Consider the following 16,317-nt stretch of genomic DNA (forward strand, 5'->3'; position numbering starts at 1 on the left):
GTTGGGGAACCCTGATCTACAGCATTCTGTAATGCTGTAGATAAGCCCCGATGTAACTTGAAAGATAAGAAAAACAAGTTAGATTATACTCACCCGGGGTTCCGGTCAGGTCTGATGGGTGTCGTCGTCCGGTCCGGCACCTCCTAGCTTCTAGAAATGCCGTCCTCCTGTTTGCTTCATGCTGCGCTCCTGCGCAGGCATACATTCTCTGCCCTATTGAGGGCAGAGTAAAGTACTGCAGTGCGAAGGAGCCGGACCTCTCTGACCTTTCCCGGTGCCTGCGCACTGCAGTACTTTACTCTGCCCTCAACAGGGCAGATAAAGTATGCCTGCGCAGGAGCCACCGCAGAAGTAAGAAGGAGGACGTCATCTCTAGAAGATGGGAGGCGCCGGGCCGGACCGCGACACCCACCGCACCTGACTGCGCCCCCCGGTGAGTATAATTTAACTTGTTTTTCTTATCTTTCAGGTTACATAAGGGGCTTACCTACAGCATTACAGAATGCTATAGATAAGCCCCTGATGGTGGTGGCCGCAGCTTATAGGCCGAAAATAGTGTGACAGATTCCCTTTAATGTTGCTTCATCAGAACCCAAAAATCTTAATGATATATATCACCCATTAAACAGCGGTTGACTCAGAATCCTATGTTCAGGAGTGCATCGCTCCCCTGCCTCCCAGCTTCATGCTTGTCGGGATGCTGGGTGCTTTGGATGATTGACAGTTCAGGCCAAGGCATGGCTGGGCACCACCCCAATCTGTGTGCTCTCTGCTAGTTGAGGCAGCTCATCAGAGGAGTACAGGGGAACTGAAGTTGACCGGATTCAGGGATCCAGCCAGGTTTGAAGCAATGCTTATACACAGTGAGCTCCTTGCATAGGAAACCTGTAACCTCTGAGACTGCAGAGGTGGCCAATAACCTTGGCAACGAGCTGTAAACTATAACATTAAAAGTCCCTCTTTTCTTGAGAACTGAACGGATTTTTAATTAGAAGTAAGTTACAACAGTGCTTGTTTTAACAAGCAATTTGCAATTTTAGGTATATAATAAGATGAGACCAACCCCAGTAAGGTTTGAAGTCTTATACCAACTCAGTAGTGCTCGTAGGCACACTGGTCGATGTCTGTAAGAAAGTAGGGTAGGCTTAATTCTTATATCGGGGGGTGTACTTTCTTCATATTGTATAAAGCCATCAAAAGGGCTAAAGACAATGAAGCCAGGCATTATTTCAGTACCCTTAAAAAAAACGTATGCCGACATAAACCTGTCATAAAACATTATGTCTCCATTTTACAATTTAACAGTGACAGTAAATTCCTGGTAAATAAGACACTTTAAATACCGAAAACCGTTCCTACCTGTCCGAAGTGTGCCGGGTAACCCAGCATGTGCATGTACAAGAGTTTGGCCACACTTCGCCCACGGTACACTGAGTCCTCATCGCGAAATGAAGATCGGATTTCAGCACACTCCCTCTGGATCACCTCTCTCTCCTCATTCTGTGTCTTGACACTACGGATGGCTCGAATCAGCTCATGCAGCCTCAGAGGAGGGCCCATCCTGTCCTCTATGTGACAAAAGAGCAAACACTGCAATGTTACTATAGGTAGCACAGGATACGAATCAAAGCGGCATCACAGACATTTACAGAGTTTGTAAACTCGCTGAATCTTTACCTGTTTTCTCAGCTTTTTGTCAGCGTTGATGTGTTAGCCTTCCTGAGCCTTCCTGTGTCTTTCGTGCACCTGCTTCTATGTGTCGGTGTAGCTTACCTTCCTGCTACTCACCTGGATCACTTTGTGCCGGCTTCGTACTTCCTGAAAAATAGTGTGACAGCTGCTCTTACAGCTCCTCTACTGTCCTCCAAGACAAGACTTGCACAATAACTTTTACACTTCCCTGCCAGGACCTGACTGAGATCACAGATACTGGAGCATATCTCTTCCCTGCCATAGTTCGGAAAAACTATGCACTAAACTGAGCATTTAATGATAGTTAAAGGGGTGTTCCCATCTCCAAGATCCTATCCCAATATGTAGTAGGTGTAATAATAATAGTATTAGCAAATACTTCCAATTAGAAATGTAGTATAGTTCTCCTGATTCGCTATGTTGCTTACCCCATGTACAGGACATTGCAGTGACTTAGTTATCTATGGTTACGACGAGAAATGTATGTAGGTTTTCTAACACTCGGGCAAGAATTCAGTTTACTCCCTCAAGCACATATGCGATTTGGACACTTAGTCACGTGCCGACGAGATGCTCTCCCTAATTCTCTCCATGTTCAGTGAAAAACTGAGAGAAGCAGGAAGAGAAGCTCGTTGTCACATGACTGTAAGTATGAAAATCGCATATGAGTGAAGCAGCCATGTAATGACTGCTGGAACCTGCAAAAAGAGCTGAATCCTGACAGTGAGTATTTTACTCGCTGTTAGGATTGGCTACAGGGCTTCATTTTATAATAAAAGGGCCCGTACAGGTTTGAGATGAAAGTCTGCAGTAACTCTAGGTGACTACAAATATCAAAAAACTGACCATCACATCCAAACATAAATCAGTTCTGAACAGGTGCTTACCTAGAGTAGCCAACTCAAATACAATCAAACAAATAAGGAAGAACTCTGCAATGCTATAGCATGCAAACATGCTAAACGCATAAATTAGCCAATTCATGTGTACCTGGCAGCCACGTAAAAGGCGATTCTCAATTGCCAGGACCTAATGCCAATCCTCTCTTAGAGAGTCTACATTTCTTTTGGGAACCTATTGTGAATCCTCTCCTAGACTGAAGTCTATATATCATCATCACTGTCCCCGATGGGGTTCACAATCTAAATTGCCTATCAGTATGTCTTTGGAATGTGGGAGGAAACCGGAGTACCCGGAGGAAACCCATGCAAACACAGGGAGAACATACAAACTCCTTGCAGATGTTGTCCTTGGTGGGACTCGAACCCAGGACTCCAGCGCTGCAAGGCTGCAGTGCTATCCACTTAGCCACCGTGCTGATAACTAGCCAGGAAAAACTAACAGCTGGGGGCTGCAACCCTCAGCTTCAGCAAAACTGGTTATCAAGAATAGAGGGGTCCCCACTCCGACTTTTGTAATTATTTAAATAAACAATTAAAAAAATGACGTGGGGTCCCCCCCATTTTTGATAACCAGCCTTACTGGGGGCTGGTATTCTCAGGCTGGTAAGGTGCCAGTGATATTGGTCCACCCCAGCCTAAAAATAGCACATCTATCTATTAGATGCGTCAATTTTTGCGCTTTGCACGTCTCTCCTCATTTGCCCTGTAGCGGTGGTAAGTGGGGTTCATATTTGTAGGGTTGATGTCACCTTTGTATTGTCAGGTGACATCAAGCCCACGGCTTAGTAATGGAGAGGCGTCTATAAGACATCTATCCATTACTAATCCTATAGTTGTATTGTAAATAAAGAAACAGACAGAAATAATTTTTTTGTTATAAATAAAACAAAACACACTTTTACTATTTTATTTAAAAATAACAAACACAGTTATTTCCACCTAACACCCATTCCATTGAATCCCTCGTCTCCTGTAATAAAACAAGAACAAATAAAAAAAACAACAGTATCCCTCACCAGTAGATTGTTCTGTGCCACACTGTAATACATGTCTGGGCGATAAACAGTTTTCAACCTGGATGGTGCCAAGATGCAATCGTCCAGGTTGAGAACCACTGATGAATGAGCTGCTGTGAGCTCAGCCTCAGTGACTAGCGGTCACGTCATCGAGGCTACTGCCGGTCACTGAGGCTGCGTTCCCAGCCAGGCTGAACTGCGGTGACCTCGATGAGATCCCTGCTGGCACAGTAAGAAAGGCTCATGGTGCAGCGTTAAGCTCAGAGAGTTTACTGCAGTTCACTGTGAGAAATTTCTCACGGTGAACTCTCCAAGCTCAGCACTGTACCGTGAGATTTTAAATAAATAAATAATTTTTAAAAATAATGTGGGTTCAACTGTTTCTTTTTGATAACCAGCCAGGCAAAACTCACAGCTGTGGGCTGGAACCCTTAGCTGTCAGCATTAGCAAGGCTGATTATGAAGAATATAGGAGTCCCCATGCCGTTTTTTAAATTATTTAAATAAATCATTTAAAAAATCGATGTGCGGTCCCCCACTTTTGACAACCAACCAAGCTGCGACCATTTAGGCTGAGAGCCACTGATGAATGAGCCGCCATGAGAACAGCATCAGTGACTAGTGGTGATGTCATCAAGGTTACTGCAGGGCACTGATGCTGTGTTCTGAACGGGAAAAAGGAACTGCAGTGACATCGGTGAGATCACCGCTTGCACAGTGAGAAAGTTTCACTGTGCAGAGGCGAGTTCACCTCAGTTCACTGGAAGAATTTCATTGCTGTGAATTTGAACTGCATTGAACTTGCCCCTGCAATGTGAGACGTTTTGTCACTGTGCTAGCAGTGATCTCACTGAGGTCACAGCAGTTCATTTGCCTGTCTGGGAATGCAGCCTCCGTGACCGCCAGTAACCTTCAATGACATCACCGGTGGTCGCGGCAGCTCATTCATCAGTGGTTCTCAGCCTGGACGGTCGCATCTTGGCACCGTCCTGGTTGAAAACTGTTTTCCCCCCAGACATGGATTACGGCATGGGTCAGAACGACAGACAGGTGACGGATATTGTTATTTTATAACTGTGTTTGTTAGTTTTAAATAAAAAAAATTAAGTGTGTTTTATTTTATTTCAAATAAAATACTTTATTCTGGCTGTGTCTTTATTTACACTATAACTATAGGATTAACCTTTATCCACTTTTGGTCACTCCCCTACTGCCCTATGGGTAGAACCTGAAATTTCTGACCCTACAAGTATGGCTGCAGACACTGTGGGGCCCGCACAATTGCCAGACATTCCTACTCCATCATGGAGTAGGCCACTCGGCAGGAGCTTCCGGCTCAGGTACAAAATGGTGTATTCTTGCCCCGTAGAGTCCACCTGGCTGAGCACAGCACCAAGGCCAAAGTCACAGTCGTCAGTCTGTACTACAAACTACCTTGTAAAGACGGCTGGTTGTAGTATCGGGAAGCTGGAAAGGGTGGTCTTCAATGCCCGGAAGGCCATCTCACAGTCGTTTGTTCAATACACTGCGGAGGGCAGCTTCTTTTGTGTGAGGTTACCACAGTGAGGGATGAAACTCCTATAGTACCCGGTGATGCCCAGGAAGGACATAACCTGTTTATTGGTTCTGGGGGTGGGCTAGAATGTGGTTGGCTCCACCTTCCTGGGCTCCAGCTTTAGAGCATCCCACCTACCTGGTGTCTCAGGTAGTGAACCTCACTCATACCTAGTTGGAACTTTTCCGGCTTAATGGTCAAACCTGTCCAGCGGATAAGCCCGAGCACTTGCGCCAGATGCTCTAGGTGATTCTCCCATGTGGGACTGAAGATGGCAATGTCATCCAAGTATGCAGCCACATACCCTTCAAGTCCCTTGAGCAGCATGATGACCATCTGTTGAAAAGTGGCAGGGGCATTCTTCATGCCGAATGGCATCACTGTGGTCTCATACAGTCCAAATGGGGTCATAAAGGCAGAGCATTCATATGCCTCGCGGGTCTTCCAATCTCCCCGACTCGGATCCATGATGATCTAGTACCTGGCCCCAACCAACTGATCAAGCAGGTCATAGATTCATAGCATTGGGTATGCATCGTTGACCATGACAAAGTTGAGCCCCCTGTAGCCCATGCAGAAATGAGTTGTCCGGTCCTTCTTTGGGACGAGGACTATGGGCGAGGCCCAAGCACTGCTGGATGTTTGGATGACCCACAGCTTCAGCATTTCATCAATCTCCTGGCACATGTGCTGCTGTACCTCCAGGGAGACCCAATAAGCTGAATGCCAGATTGGGGGGTGTATTGTAAGGGTTCCAATGGATTGTAATGAATAAGAAAATGCTCACACAAGAATTGAATTTACTAAATTGATTTACTTACTAAATGAATAAACAATATAAAACTATAAATACATATGCATCAATCAGAAAACAAGCATTATTCATACGTTACATTATTCAGATAGACGTCGACCACTCATCCTCCAGGAGCCAAAAAAGAGAGAGCGAGCACATGTGTCCTAGTTCTTTTTAAATGTCCAGCTAAAAGGTGTGTCCAGCCCCACCATGTGGGGAATAATGTCACAAGTAGAGTTGAGCGATACCGTCCGATACTTCAAAATATCGGATCGGAATGGATCGGCCGATCTTTAAAAAAAGTATCGGTATCGCCGATGCCGATACCGGAAGTCCCATTCAAGTCTATGAGACTTCCGGTATCGGAATTGGAAAAACCCTTTCCTGCCCTTGTACAGCCTCTCGGGGGTCTGTACGGGCCTTCCAGGGGTCTCTGCCGGCCTGCCGGGGGGCTGTGCCGGCCTGCTGGTGGGCTGTGCGGACTGCCCGGGGTCTGTACCGGCCTGCCGGTGGTCTGTGCAGGCTCCGGGGGGGCTGTGCCGGCCTGCCGGGGGGTTTGTGCAGGCTCCGGTAGTCTGTGCAGGCATCGTCCGATGGGACTACAAGTCCCATCGGGCGATGCCTGCTACCATGACAGTGATTGACACATTAGCCAATGATGGGACAGTAGTAGTCCCATCATCCGGCTAATGTGTTAAATGTAAAAAAAAAAAAAAAATACTACATACATACATACTACATGCATGCTACATACATACTACATGCTACATACATAGTACATATATACTACATGCATGCTACATACATACTACATGCATGCTACATACATACTACATGCTACATACATACTACATGCTACATACATACTACATGCATGCTACATACATGCTACATGCTACATACATACTACATACATACTACATATATACTACATGCATGCTACATACATACTACATACATACTACATATATGCATCATACATACTACATACATACTACATATATACTACATGCATGCTACATACATACTACATATATACTACATGCATGCTACATACATACTACATGCTACATATATACTACATACATACTACATATATACTACATGCATGCTACATACATACTACATGCATGCTACATACATACTACATGCTACATATATACTACATACATACTACATACATACTACATGCATGCTACATACATACTACATATATACTACATGCATGCTACATACATACTACATACATACTACATACATGCTACATACATACTACATGCTACATATATACTACATACATACTACATACATACTACATATATACTACATGCATGCTACATACATACTACATGCATGCTACATACATACTACATGCTACATATATACTACATACATACTACATGCATGCTACATACATACTACATGCTACATGCATGCTACATACATACTACATGCTACATGCATGCTACATACATACTACATGCTACATACTACATATATACTACATGCATGCTACATACATACTACATGCTACATACATACTACATACATACTACATGCATGCTACCTACATACATACTACATGCTACATGCATGCCACATACATACTACATGCTACATACATACCACATATACTACATGCATGCTACATACATACTACATGCTACATGCATGCTGCATACATACTACATGCTACATACATGCTACATACATACTACATGCTACATACATACTACATATATACTACATGCATGCTACATACATACTACATGCTACATACATACAACATATATACTACATGCATGCTACATGCTACATACATACTACATATATACTACATGCATGCTACATACATACTACATGCTACATACATACTACATATATACTACATGCATGCTACATACATACTACATACATGCTACATACATACTACATACATACTACATGCATGCTACATACAATACATTCATACAATACATACATAGACATACAGTACATATAACATAGAGTAACATACTTACCAATACTTGTCACATTGTTCCCCGAAGCCATTGTCTTTTACGGAATAAATATTAACATAACAAACCACAAAAATACTCACCCACGATCCGAAGCAGTCCACGAGTGTGTCCCACGACGATCTTGGGTAGAGAACTGCAGCATCAGCTGATGCTGCCGCTCTCTACGGGCTGCAGGAATCCAATGACGGAAGGTAGGTATCCTTCCGCACTGTATTCCTCCGCCACTTAAAAAAAAAAAAGTCCCTAGTCTCACTTTATGGTAAAAGCTGTGTGGGAAATTCCCACACAGCTTTTACCATAAAGTGAGACTAGGGACTTTTTTTTTTTTAAGTGGCGGAGGAATACAGTGCGGAAGGATACCTACCTTCCGTCATTGGATTCCTGCAGCCCGTAGAGAGCGGCAGCATCAGCTGATGCTGCAGTTCTCTACCCAAGATCGTCGTGGGACACACTCGTGGACTGCTTCGGATCATGGGTGAGTATTTTTGTGGTTTGTTATGTTAATATTTATTCCGTAAAAGACAATGGCTTCGGGGAACAATGTGACAAGTATTGGTAAGTATGTTACTCTATGTTATATGTACTGTATGTCTATGTATGTATTGTATGAATGTATTGTATGTAGCATGCATGTTGTATGTATGTAGTATGTATGTAGCATGTAGCATGCATGTAGTATATATGTGGTATGTATGTAGCATGTAGTATGTATGTAGCATGCATGTAGTATATATGTAGTATGTATGTAGCATGTAGTATGTATGTAGTATATATGTGGTATGTATGTAGCATGTAGTATGTATGTAGCATGCATGTAGTATGTATGTAGTATGTATGTAGCATGTAGTATGTATGTAGCATGCATGTAGTATATATGTAGTATGTATGTAGCATGTAGTATGTATGTAGCATGCATGTAGCATGTAGTATGTATGTAGCATGCATGTAGCATGTAGTATGTATGTAGCATGCATGTAGTATATATGTGGTATGTATGTAGCATGCATGTAACATGTAGTATGTATGTAGCATGCATGTAGTATATATGTGGTATGTATGTAGCATGCATGTAGCATGCATGTAGTATGTATGTATATAGTATTTTTTTTTTTTTAACATTTAACACATTAGCCGGATGATGGGACTACTACTGTCCCATCATTGGCTAATGTGTCAATCACTGTCATGGTAGCAGGCATCGCCCGATGGGACTTGTAGTCCCATCGGACGATGCCTGCACAGACCCCCGGACATCAGCACAGCCCCCCGGCAGGCCGGTACAGACCCCCACAGGGTGCACAGCCCCCCGGCAGGCCGGTACAGACCCCCACAGGGTGCACAGACCACCGGCAGGCCGGCGCAGCCCCCCGGCAGGCCGGTACAGACCCCGGGCAGTCCACACAGCCCCCCGGCAGGCCGGCACAGCCCCCCGGCAGGCCGGCAGAGACCCCCGGAAGGCCCGAAATGACGGCGCATCATGATGCGCACACACCGCGCATCATGATGACGTCATTTCGGCTGCCAATCAACTTTGAACTTCCGATTCCGATGCCCGTGCCCGATATTGAAAAAATATCGGATGTCGGTATCGGAATTCCGATACAGCAAGTATCGGCCGATACCCGATACTTGCGGTATCGGAATGCTCAACTCTAGTCACAAGTCTATTGTCCATTGGCTATAAACACATCCCCTCAATACCTGTTTTAACCAGTATATAATACAGGAAGCTGGAGGAGGGGGCCTCATGTGTGCCACATGGCAGAAATACAGCAAGCTGGAGGAGGGGCTTCATAGCACATGTGGGGGAATTATATATAGATATATTAGTAAAATAATTAATTGGAGTGTTGAAACCATTAAAAATAACTTGTACTATACATTCCACCCCTGGTTTCAATCACTTTAATTAATTAACCTGCCACTAAACTATACCATTTATCATTTATTGCATTGTTCCTATATATATTTATTTATTTGCTACCAATAGAAAACTGCTTTGTTAAAAAACAACATCCTGGGCTTAAAACGGAGAAAATCAAAACAAAAACAACATTGGACCAGCAGGTGCTGAAATATCAATTGTCTGTAGAAATCTTCTTTCTTCGGATCTTCTTGACCGCAATTTTTAAATGGGTCTGTTGCAGGGACGCACAGGGAGTATTATGCCCTCATCACTTGGCCTAAGTGACTTCACTACGTTCCCTGGTTAGCAAAAGGACAGACTCTAAAGAGCAATCTGTCCTGCCCTTCATGACATTAACCCCTTGGTGCAGGTGTCCAATGACTGAGAATAAGAGTCCTTTCATCTTCTTTTGCTGCAGCTGTTCAGGGCCTCACTTTATATGCCATTTGGTTTCCGGCAGAAGCTTCTAGGGTTAGTTGTCCCCTCGCTTGTCATCAGCTGGCAGTCATGAGGATTCATCCTGGTGACGGTTCAGCATCATCTGGACTCAGTCTCAGCGCTCAATTGGACATCTTCAGTCTACACACAAGACACAGCCTGCACTGAGGGAAAGTGAAATTCACAATCATACTTGAAAGTTCCAAAGTCTTGGCAGAGCTAACTCAGTCCAAAGCAACAGTCCAAAATTACTCAGTCCATGATATATTCACAGTCCAAGATAGAATAACTTGTTCAATATAACTCAGTCCTGGTGGCTTGTTTTCCACCCCTTGATCAAATGAGTCAAACAAAATTACTGTAGGTTTGTTGGTCCAAATTAATTGTGCCCAGAATGACCTTTGAAATTTTCTACTGTAGCAAATATTTCTACTCTAGATAATAACTACTACATAAAATATATCATATGTGTATAGACTTATACACTGAAATAAATCATAATATCAAAATATCAGACACCAGTTATCAAACACATCAAATTCATGTCAATCACATTTGCATAATAACGATGATCATAATTACCAGTACAATCATGTTCATGGAGATCACAAAATAATGTTACTACTAATCAGAATCAGTACAATTACATGTTAAGGAAAACCGAACCCACACCAATTTGCTATTAACCCAATTCTAGCAAATTATTATTTCTACATCATAATATATACATTACATCAACACACACTCTGGCTTCACCTAATGCATTCATTCAGTAAGCAGGAGAGATTCTCATTTACATATAGACAAACACACACTTTGGGTACCCACACATTTGCATTGCATGACTCAGGTGTAGGTGAACAAAGCTTTATCGAGAACAAAAGATTGACATTAACAAACTAGCATTCATTGAAATCATTTAACATATATGTTCTTCAAAACCCAATTTGCACAGGAGCTCCCAAAAAATAAAAAATGTTAAAACTCAAAAATAAGTCATAAAATATCATCTTATATTAGATAGATGGACTCCTTTTCACTACTGCAGGAATGAACTATTTACTGTGCACTGTATTTACATGTTAATTAAATGGCCAAGGTTTCTTCTTTTACTCCTGCAAACAAAAGGTTAATTACACACCCCACACCCCAATCCAACATGTAGTGGACTGAAAAGAGAAAAAAAACAATTCCTTTAAAAACCAAGAATGCTAAACACAGTACAATTAAAATTCAGAAAATGAGCTAATAAAAATATACCAAATAAAAAGTAAAAATACCACGTGGATTTTTTCTTTGGCTGTGAACCAATTTTATCAAGGGATATCCATGACAAATACACAAAGCACATACAGTTGTTAAGGGGAGAATATATGGCACATGAATATATATGGCACATGAATATATACAAGAATCAAAATTGTACCACTATATAGTGGCTTTGTAGAATATTAGGATCATGTTGCTTTAAGATACTTCTGGCTTTCTGCTGAATTATTTCTGTGTAGGACCCACGTAGGCTTCATGTAATACCGCAATACTGGGTGGACAAGGGTGAATCGGGCTAAAGAACAATACTTATGTACACGGTGATTATGCAGCATATGAGAACAGTAAACAGTAACTCAGAAACGTACATAGTGATATGTAGCGGCATGGGAACGGTAAATACTAACTTAGAAATGTACCCATGATGTAATAACACAAACTCTGTATAAAAGCTGTTCATTTTTGGATTAAAGACAGAGAAGAATCATACTGACATGATACACCTTGTCTTGTGTATTCTTTTCTCCGTGCACGTACAATCTCTACCAAAGATCCAATTTGGCCACAGACAATTAAGACGGGCCACACCCTAGTGCGGTAGAATCAACAGTTGGCGCCCAACGTGGGGCTCAGGACGATACCAGACGATCACAGCCGCAACAAAATCTCCCCCAGGACGGACGTCTTTCCAGCAGGACGAGGCTGCAGCTCGAGACCTGGTGAGAAAATATATCATCTTACCTACCCTTCTGTATTCACGTCCGGCTGGGAGGAGATAGTTGGCTGTCTTCTCTGAACCCTTAAACTGACCACGTTTGAAAGTCCTGAGCCTACGGACCCGGTCAGGTATATAATTCCTTAATTGTCTGTGTGTATTATCCGGTCTAACCAATTCGGAGGGTGTATCTAGAATCCATCTAGTATCTGATAAAAACTATTTCATACTGCACTAGGGCTACTAGAAACAAAACAGAGCAGAGTACAAAGGGGGTGTTCACACTGGGTTATCACCCTGGTTCCGACCTTAGACGGTCGAAGAAGTTATATATAGGTATATATATCAGATATATAGATATAGGTGCTCACGTCCGGCCATACGCCCACGGTATAAACTGGGCCCGGTGACGTGAATGACACGGTATATACATTTTTAAGGAAAGAGGTGATTACTAATTTTTCCCCCTCTGCTGAAATATCAACCACCTATTTATAGGTGATTACCACTATTTACTACACCTAAAGTGACAAAAAGCCTAGCCCTAGTTGCCTTGGTAACAAAGAACAGTGAAAGGGATAAGGAATACATTCATAATAGTTTTTATGTTTTGAAGTATTGATGCATTGTTGAGACACGCCTGTCCGCAGCTCTCATATTGAATATACTGCCATACTGGTTAGACTGCTATTTCAGCTGCATTTCCTGAATCCAAAGTGTTTACCAATCATGCTACATTATCTGTATTCAGTCCGGAGGATATAAAATATAGAGTGTAATAAGTTGTTTTATAGTATACACACAGTAACCCTTCAAGCATATTTATAATTACGGTAATCTAAAAGTTTAATTGTCTGCCTTATCTGCTTTGCCTCTCTGCTTTGCTGTTTTGGTTGTTTGCATACGTGATTGTTACCTCAGCCAGCCTGAAAAGGAAAAAAATATAGATAGGGAGACGTACTGAGCAAATTCACTGTCACTCTGGTTCTGGTCCTGCTCTCGGCTTGACCGATGATCGCAGAAGTCTGAACTGTGTCTCTCCCAGTGGGCAAGTGGGAGTAGGGGCTTGATTACTCTGAGTGATTTTCCAACCTCTAAGTGGTTGATGACTTCTTGCGGGGTTCCCACTGGACATCACCTGGCTAAGGTGATGGTGTTTTAGCTGCAGCATAGGTTCATAAGTTATATGGGTGGAAGGGTAATTTCAATTACCGTGTTGATGTGACAGTGATTGCTCTCTCCCTGAAAAGTATGGTTTGCCCAGGTGTAGATTTTTCACCTCTACAAATCAGGCTGGCATATGGATAGGTAAATTGTGAATTGTTTTGGTGTCAAGGATTCACAGTATTTGATGTCAGAACCAGTTTTAAATTCATTGTCTTTTGTCTTTTGTAGTGTGTATGATTTGCCGGCAGGAGGCGTACTAGCATGTGGTTAAAATTTTTTTTAATACATTCTATGTGTGTATACATATATATATGTTGTGAAATTAGAGAATTGGATAAACTAGTTTTGTTCTGCATACTATAATTATAAGGTTAGTTGTTAAAAAAAATTTGTTCAAGTAGAAAGAGAATTACTTGAATGGTAATTGCTTGATTTGTACAGATATCTCTGTGAGATCCAAGGTCTATTGTTACTTTTTAGTTATTGTTTTACTAATGTCACTACATTTCTCTGTGAGATGTTTTCTTTGAAATGTTTTAAAGCGAAAGTTTTGAGGAAACAGAAATTTTAACAATTTATCAGGTATTTTTATACTACGCAGTTTCTGGATACACAAAATTTGTGAAATACTCTGGTGTTAGTTGTTGGTTAATTCCCTATATTACTGTGTTCAAGATAGCTAGACATCACTATGTTCATTGAAGACCCCTTTACTCAGACATAAGGAGTACATACAGCTTTTACAGTCACATATTCAACTGTTCATAACCCCGTGAGAATTTGTTTCAAGACGCACACATACATATGTTTTTCAGATATACTCAGAATTCAGATGATAGAATGGGTGGGAGCAGTCAGTCAATATCTATAAGACAGATATGACCCATAATGGAGTGAGAAAGAAAATGTACGTTAAGAAACCCTCTGATCACGAGGGGAGGAGCATTAGATAAGAAGGGATACAAGAATGTGTTACTGAGTAGAGAGCAGCGTCCCAGCCTCAGGTATTATGAGGTGTTACAGGACCCTGAAGCATTTTATAAGATGGCAGAGGAAGTTAGGAAAAAAAGGGCATGAGGAGAGGAATATAACAAGATTGCTGAATTTTGTGCAAAACAAATATTTACACAGGAAGATGTGTCAGTTGCAATATCTGCATTACATTCATTTATACTTCTATATACATTCCCGATGACTGGACGTGTGCCAGCTGTCAAACGCAGAATGCAGAATATCGTGAGACTTGTTCTGACTGTCAGATGACCAACCCAAAGAGCCGTACCTTCTTTCCAACCATTTATATAGACGGCACGTCTTATGCTACATCCTGTCCAGCATCCATTATAGTTTTATTAATTAATGTAGTTTATGAAAAGAATAATGAAGAAAAAGATGAATATGACATGGAGGTATATAAGTATACAGAACCGGAGGAGACAGGAAATAAATAGCTCAGACTGATAATCTACAGTATTTATCGTTATATGGTGAGGGGGACATAATTATCATCATCATCATCTTTTAAGCCTCAAAGCTCATACTTTTGTACACAATCTACTCTACGCAAGGACTCCTGGAAATACCAGGAGACAGATACTCTAGTAAGCAGTTTGCCAGACCCCCATTCTCCAGGATGTCATGCAGGGAAAAGGAGAACCTGTGGATAATTTCTTCCACCGATGTAACAAAAAGTTTCTGGATCTCAGATTTGAAATGCAAATTAGTTCCCAGTTGGAAGAAGCTTGACACCCACCAACATCGAGCTCCAGATTTTAATAGGGTATTGGCATACTGAGTCCACAACCCATGAAAGTACGTATTCTCTTACAGCTCGCCCCCCCCCCCACAAAAATACAGTAGAGAAACAACATCTCTCACCCAGACAGAGGTTGAGGATACTCCTCTCAAATTCCTGGTGGGTCCTGATGCAATCAGAAGAGTAATCAGGGATATTGATCTACTTGCTGAAGAAGTATGTAGTCTTTTCTTTTTTACAGGACACATCTGTAGATCATGTGGGCGTTGAACTAATGGCACTGATCCCAGACTCAATATTGGCAGGCTGAAAATCCAGTTTGTAAAGGTGGGGCCGAAGCCAGTAGCTTTGCTGCCAAGGAAATTGCAATATTCATCCTATTTCACCCTCCATTTCATAATTTGCAATTATTTCTATGAAGTTATGGATAATACATGACTTATGTGCTGTCAATGAAGTTATAGTACTGAACACATCTATGGTATCAAACCCACACACTATGTTTTGTTTTCATCAATTCTATTTATTTTTCTATGGTTCACGGTGATTGACCTGGCCAATGCTTTCTTCAGTTTATTTCTACATGCTGCAAGCCAGTACCTGTTTGTTTTCACATGAGGGCCAGCAATATATTTGGACTATGATGCCTCAAGGGGCACAGTATAGCCTCTCTATGTTCACCCGAGTCATGACCACGGTCCTGGAGCCCTGGAAGAGGATACATCCCACAGCCACTTCGTTTTACAATATATATGGATGACCTCTTCCCCCGACTGAAGACAGCCAAGCCAATACTGCTCTTCTACACATGCAACCTTTTTATAATTATTTCAAGACTTTCCAAGAAGGTAATCAGTGTGTTTTATATACTAAATTGCAATCACATTTTCACAGCATTAGGACTGCCAGGCTATACCGAACTGTTTTGTCTGTTTGTCATGAAGAAGCCTGACCATGTAAATGGAGTCCTAACACAGCTTCACGGAGGAAGACAATGCCCTCCTGGCTTCTACTCTCCAAGACTTGACCAAGTGACTCGTGAAGTCCAAACCTGCATGAGAACCGTGTTTGCAACCCACCTGTT

General features: G+C 42.0%; 1 protein-coding gene across 3 annotated transcripts in view; it reads right to left on the bottom strand.

Moving 5' to 3' along the window:
• The window catches only part of AP1G2 (adaptor related protein complex 1 subunit gamma 2), an 80,935-nt gene extending 65,411 nt beyond the window's left edge, over positions 1 to 15,524 (bottom strand). Inside the window, exons 1-3 of one of the 3 annotated variants that reach the window (XM_073575404.1) lie at positions 15,356 to 15,524; positions 1,678 to 1,818; positions 1,360 to 1,568 (exon numbers count right to left, since the gene is read on the bottom strand). In XM_073575404.1, the coding sequence (XP_073431505.1) occupies positions 1,360 to 1,560 (201 nt within the window). In that variant the 5' untranslated portion in view covers positions 1,561 to 1,568; positions 1,678 to 1,818; positions 15,356 to 15,524. The remainder of the gene's footprint in view (positions 1 to 1,359; positions 1,569 to 1,677; positions 1,819 to 15,355) is intronic. The other 2 variants (XM_073575402.1, XM_073575403.1) reach the window with 2 other exon arrangements.
• Positions 15,525 to 16,317: the final 793 nt, after the last annotated feature.

This window comes from Dendrobates tinctorius, unplaced genomic scaffold, assembly GCF_039654945.1.
Source record: "Dendrobates tinctorius isolate UK_male_01 unplaced genomic scaffold, ASM3965494v1 ptg000044l, whole genome shotgun sequence".
In the NCBI taxonomy this organism is placed as follows: domain Eukaryota; kingdom Metazoa; phylum Chordata; class Amphibia; order Anura; family Dendrobatidae; genus Dendrobates; species Dendrobates tinctorius.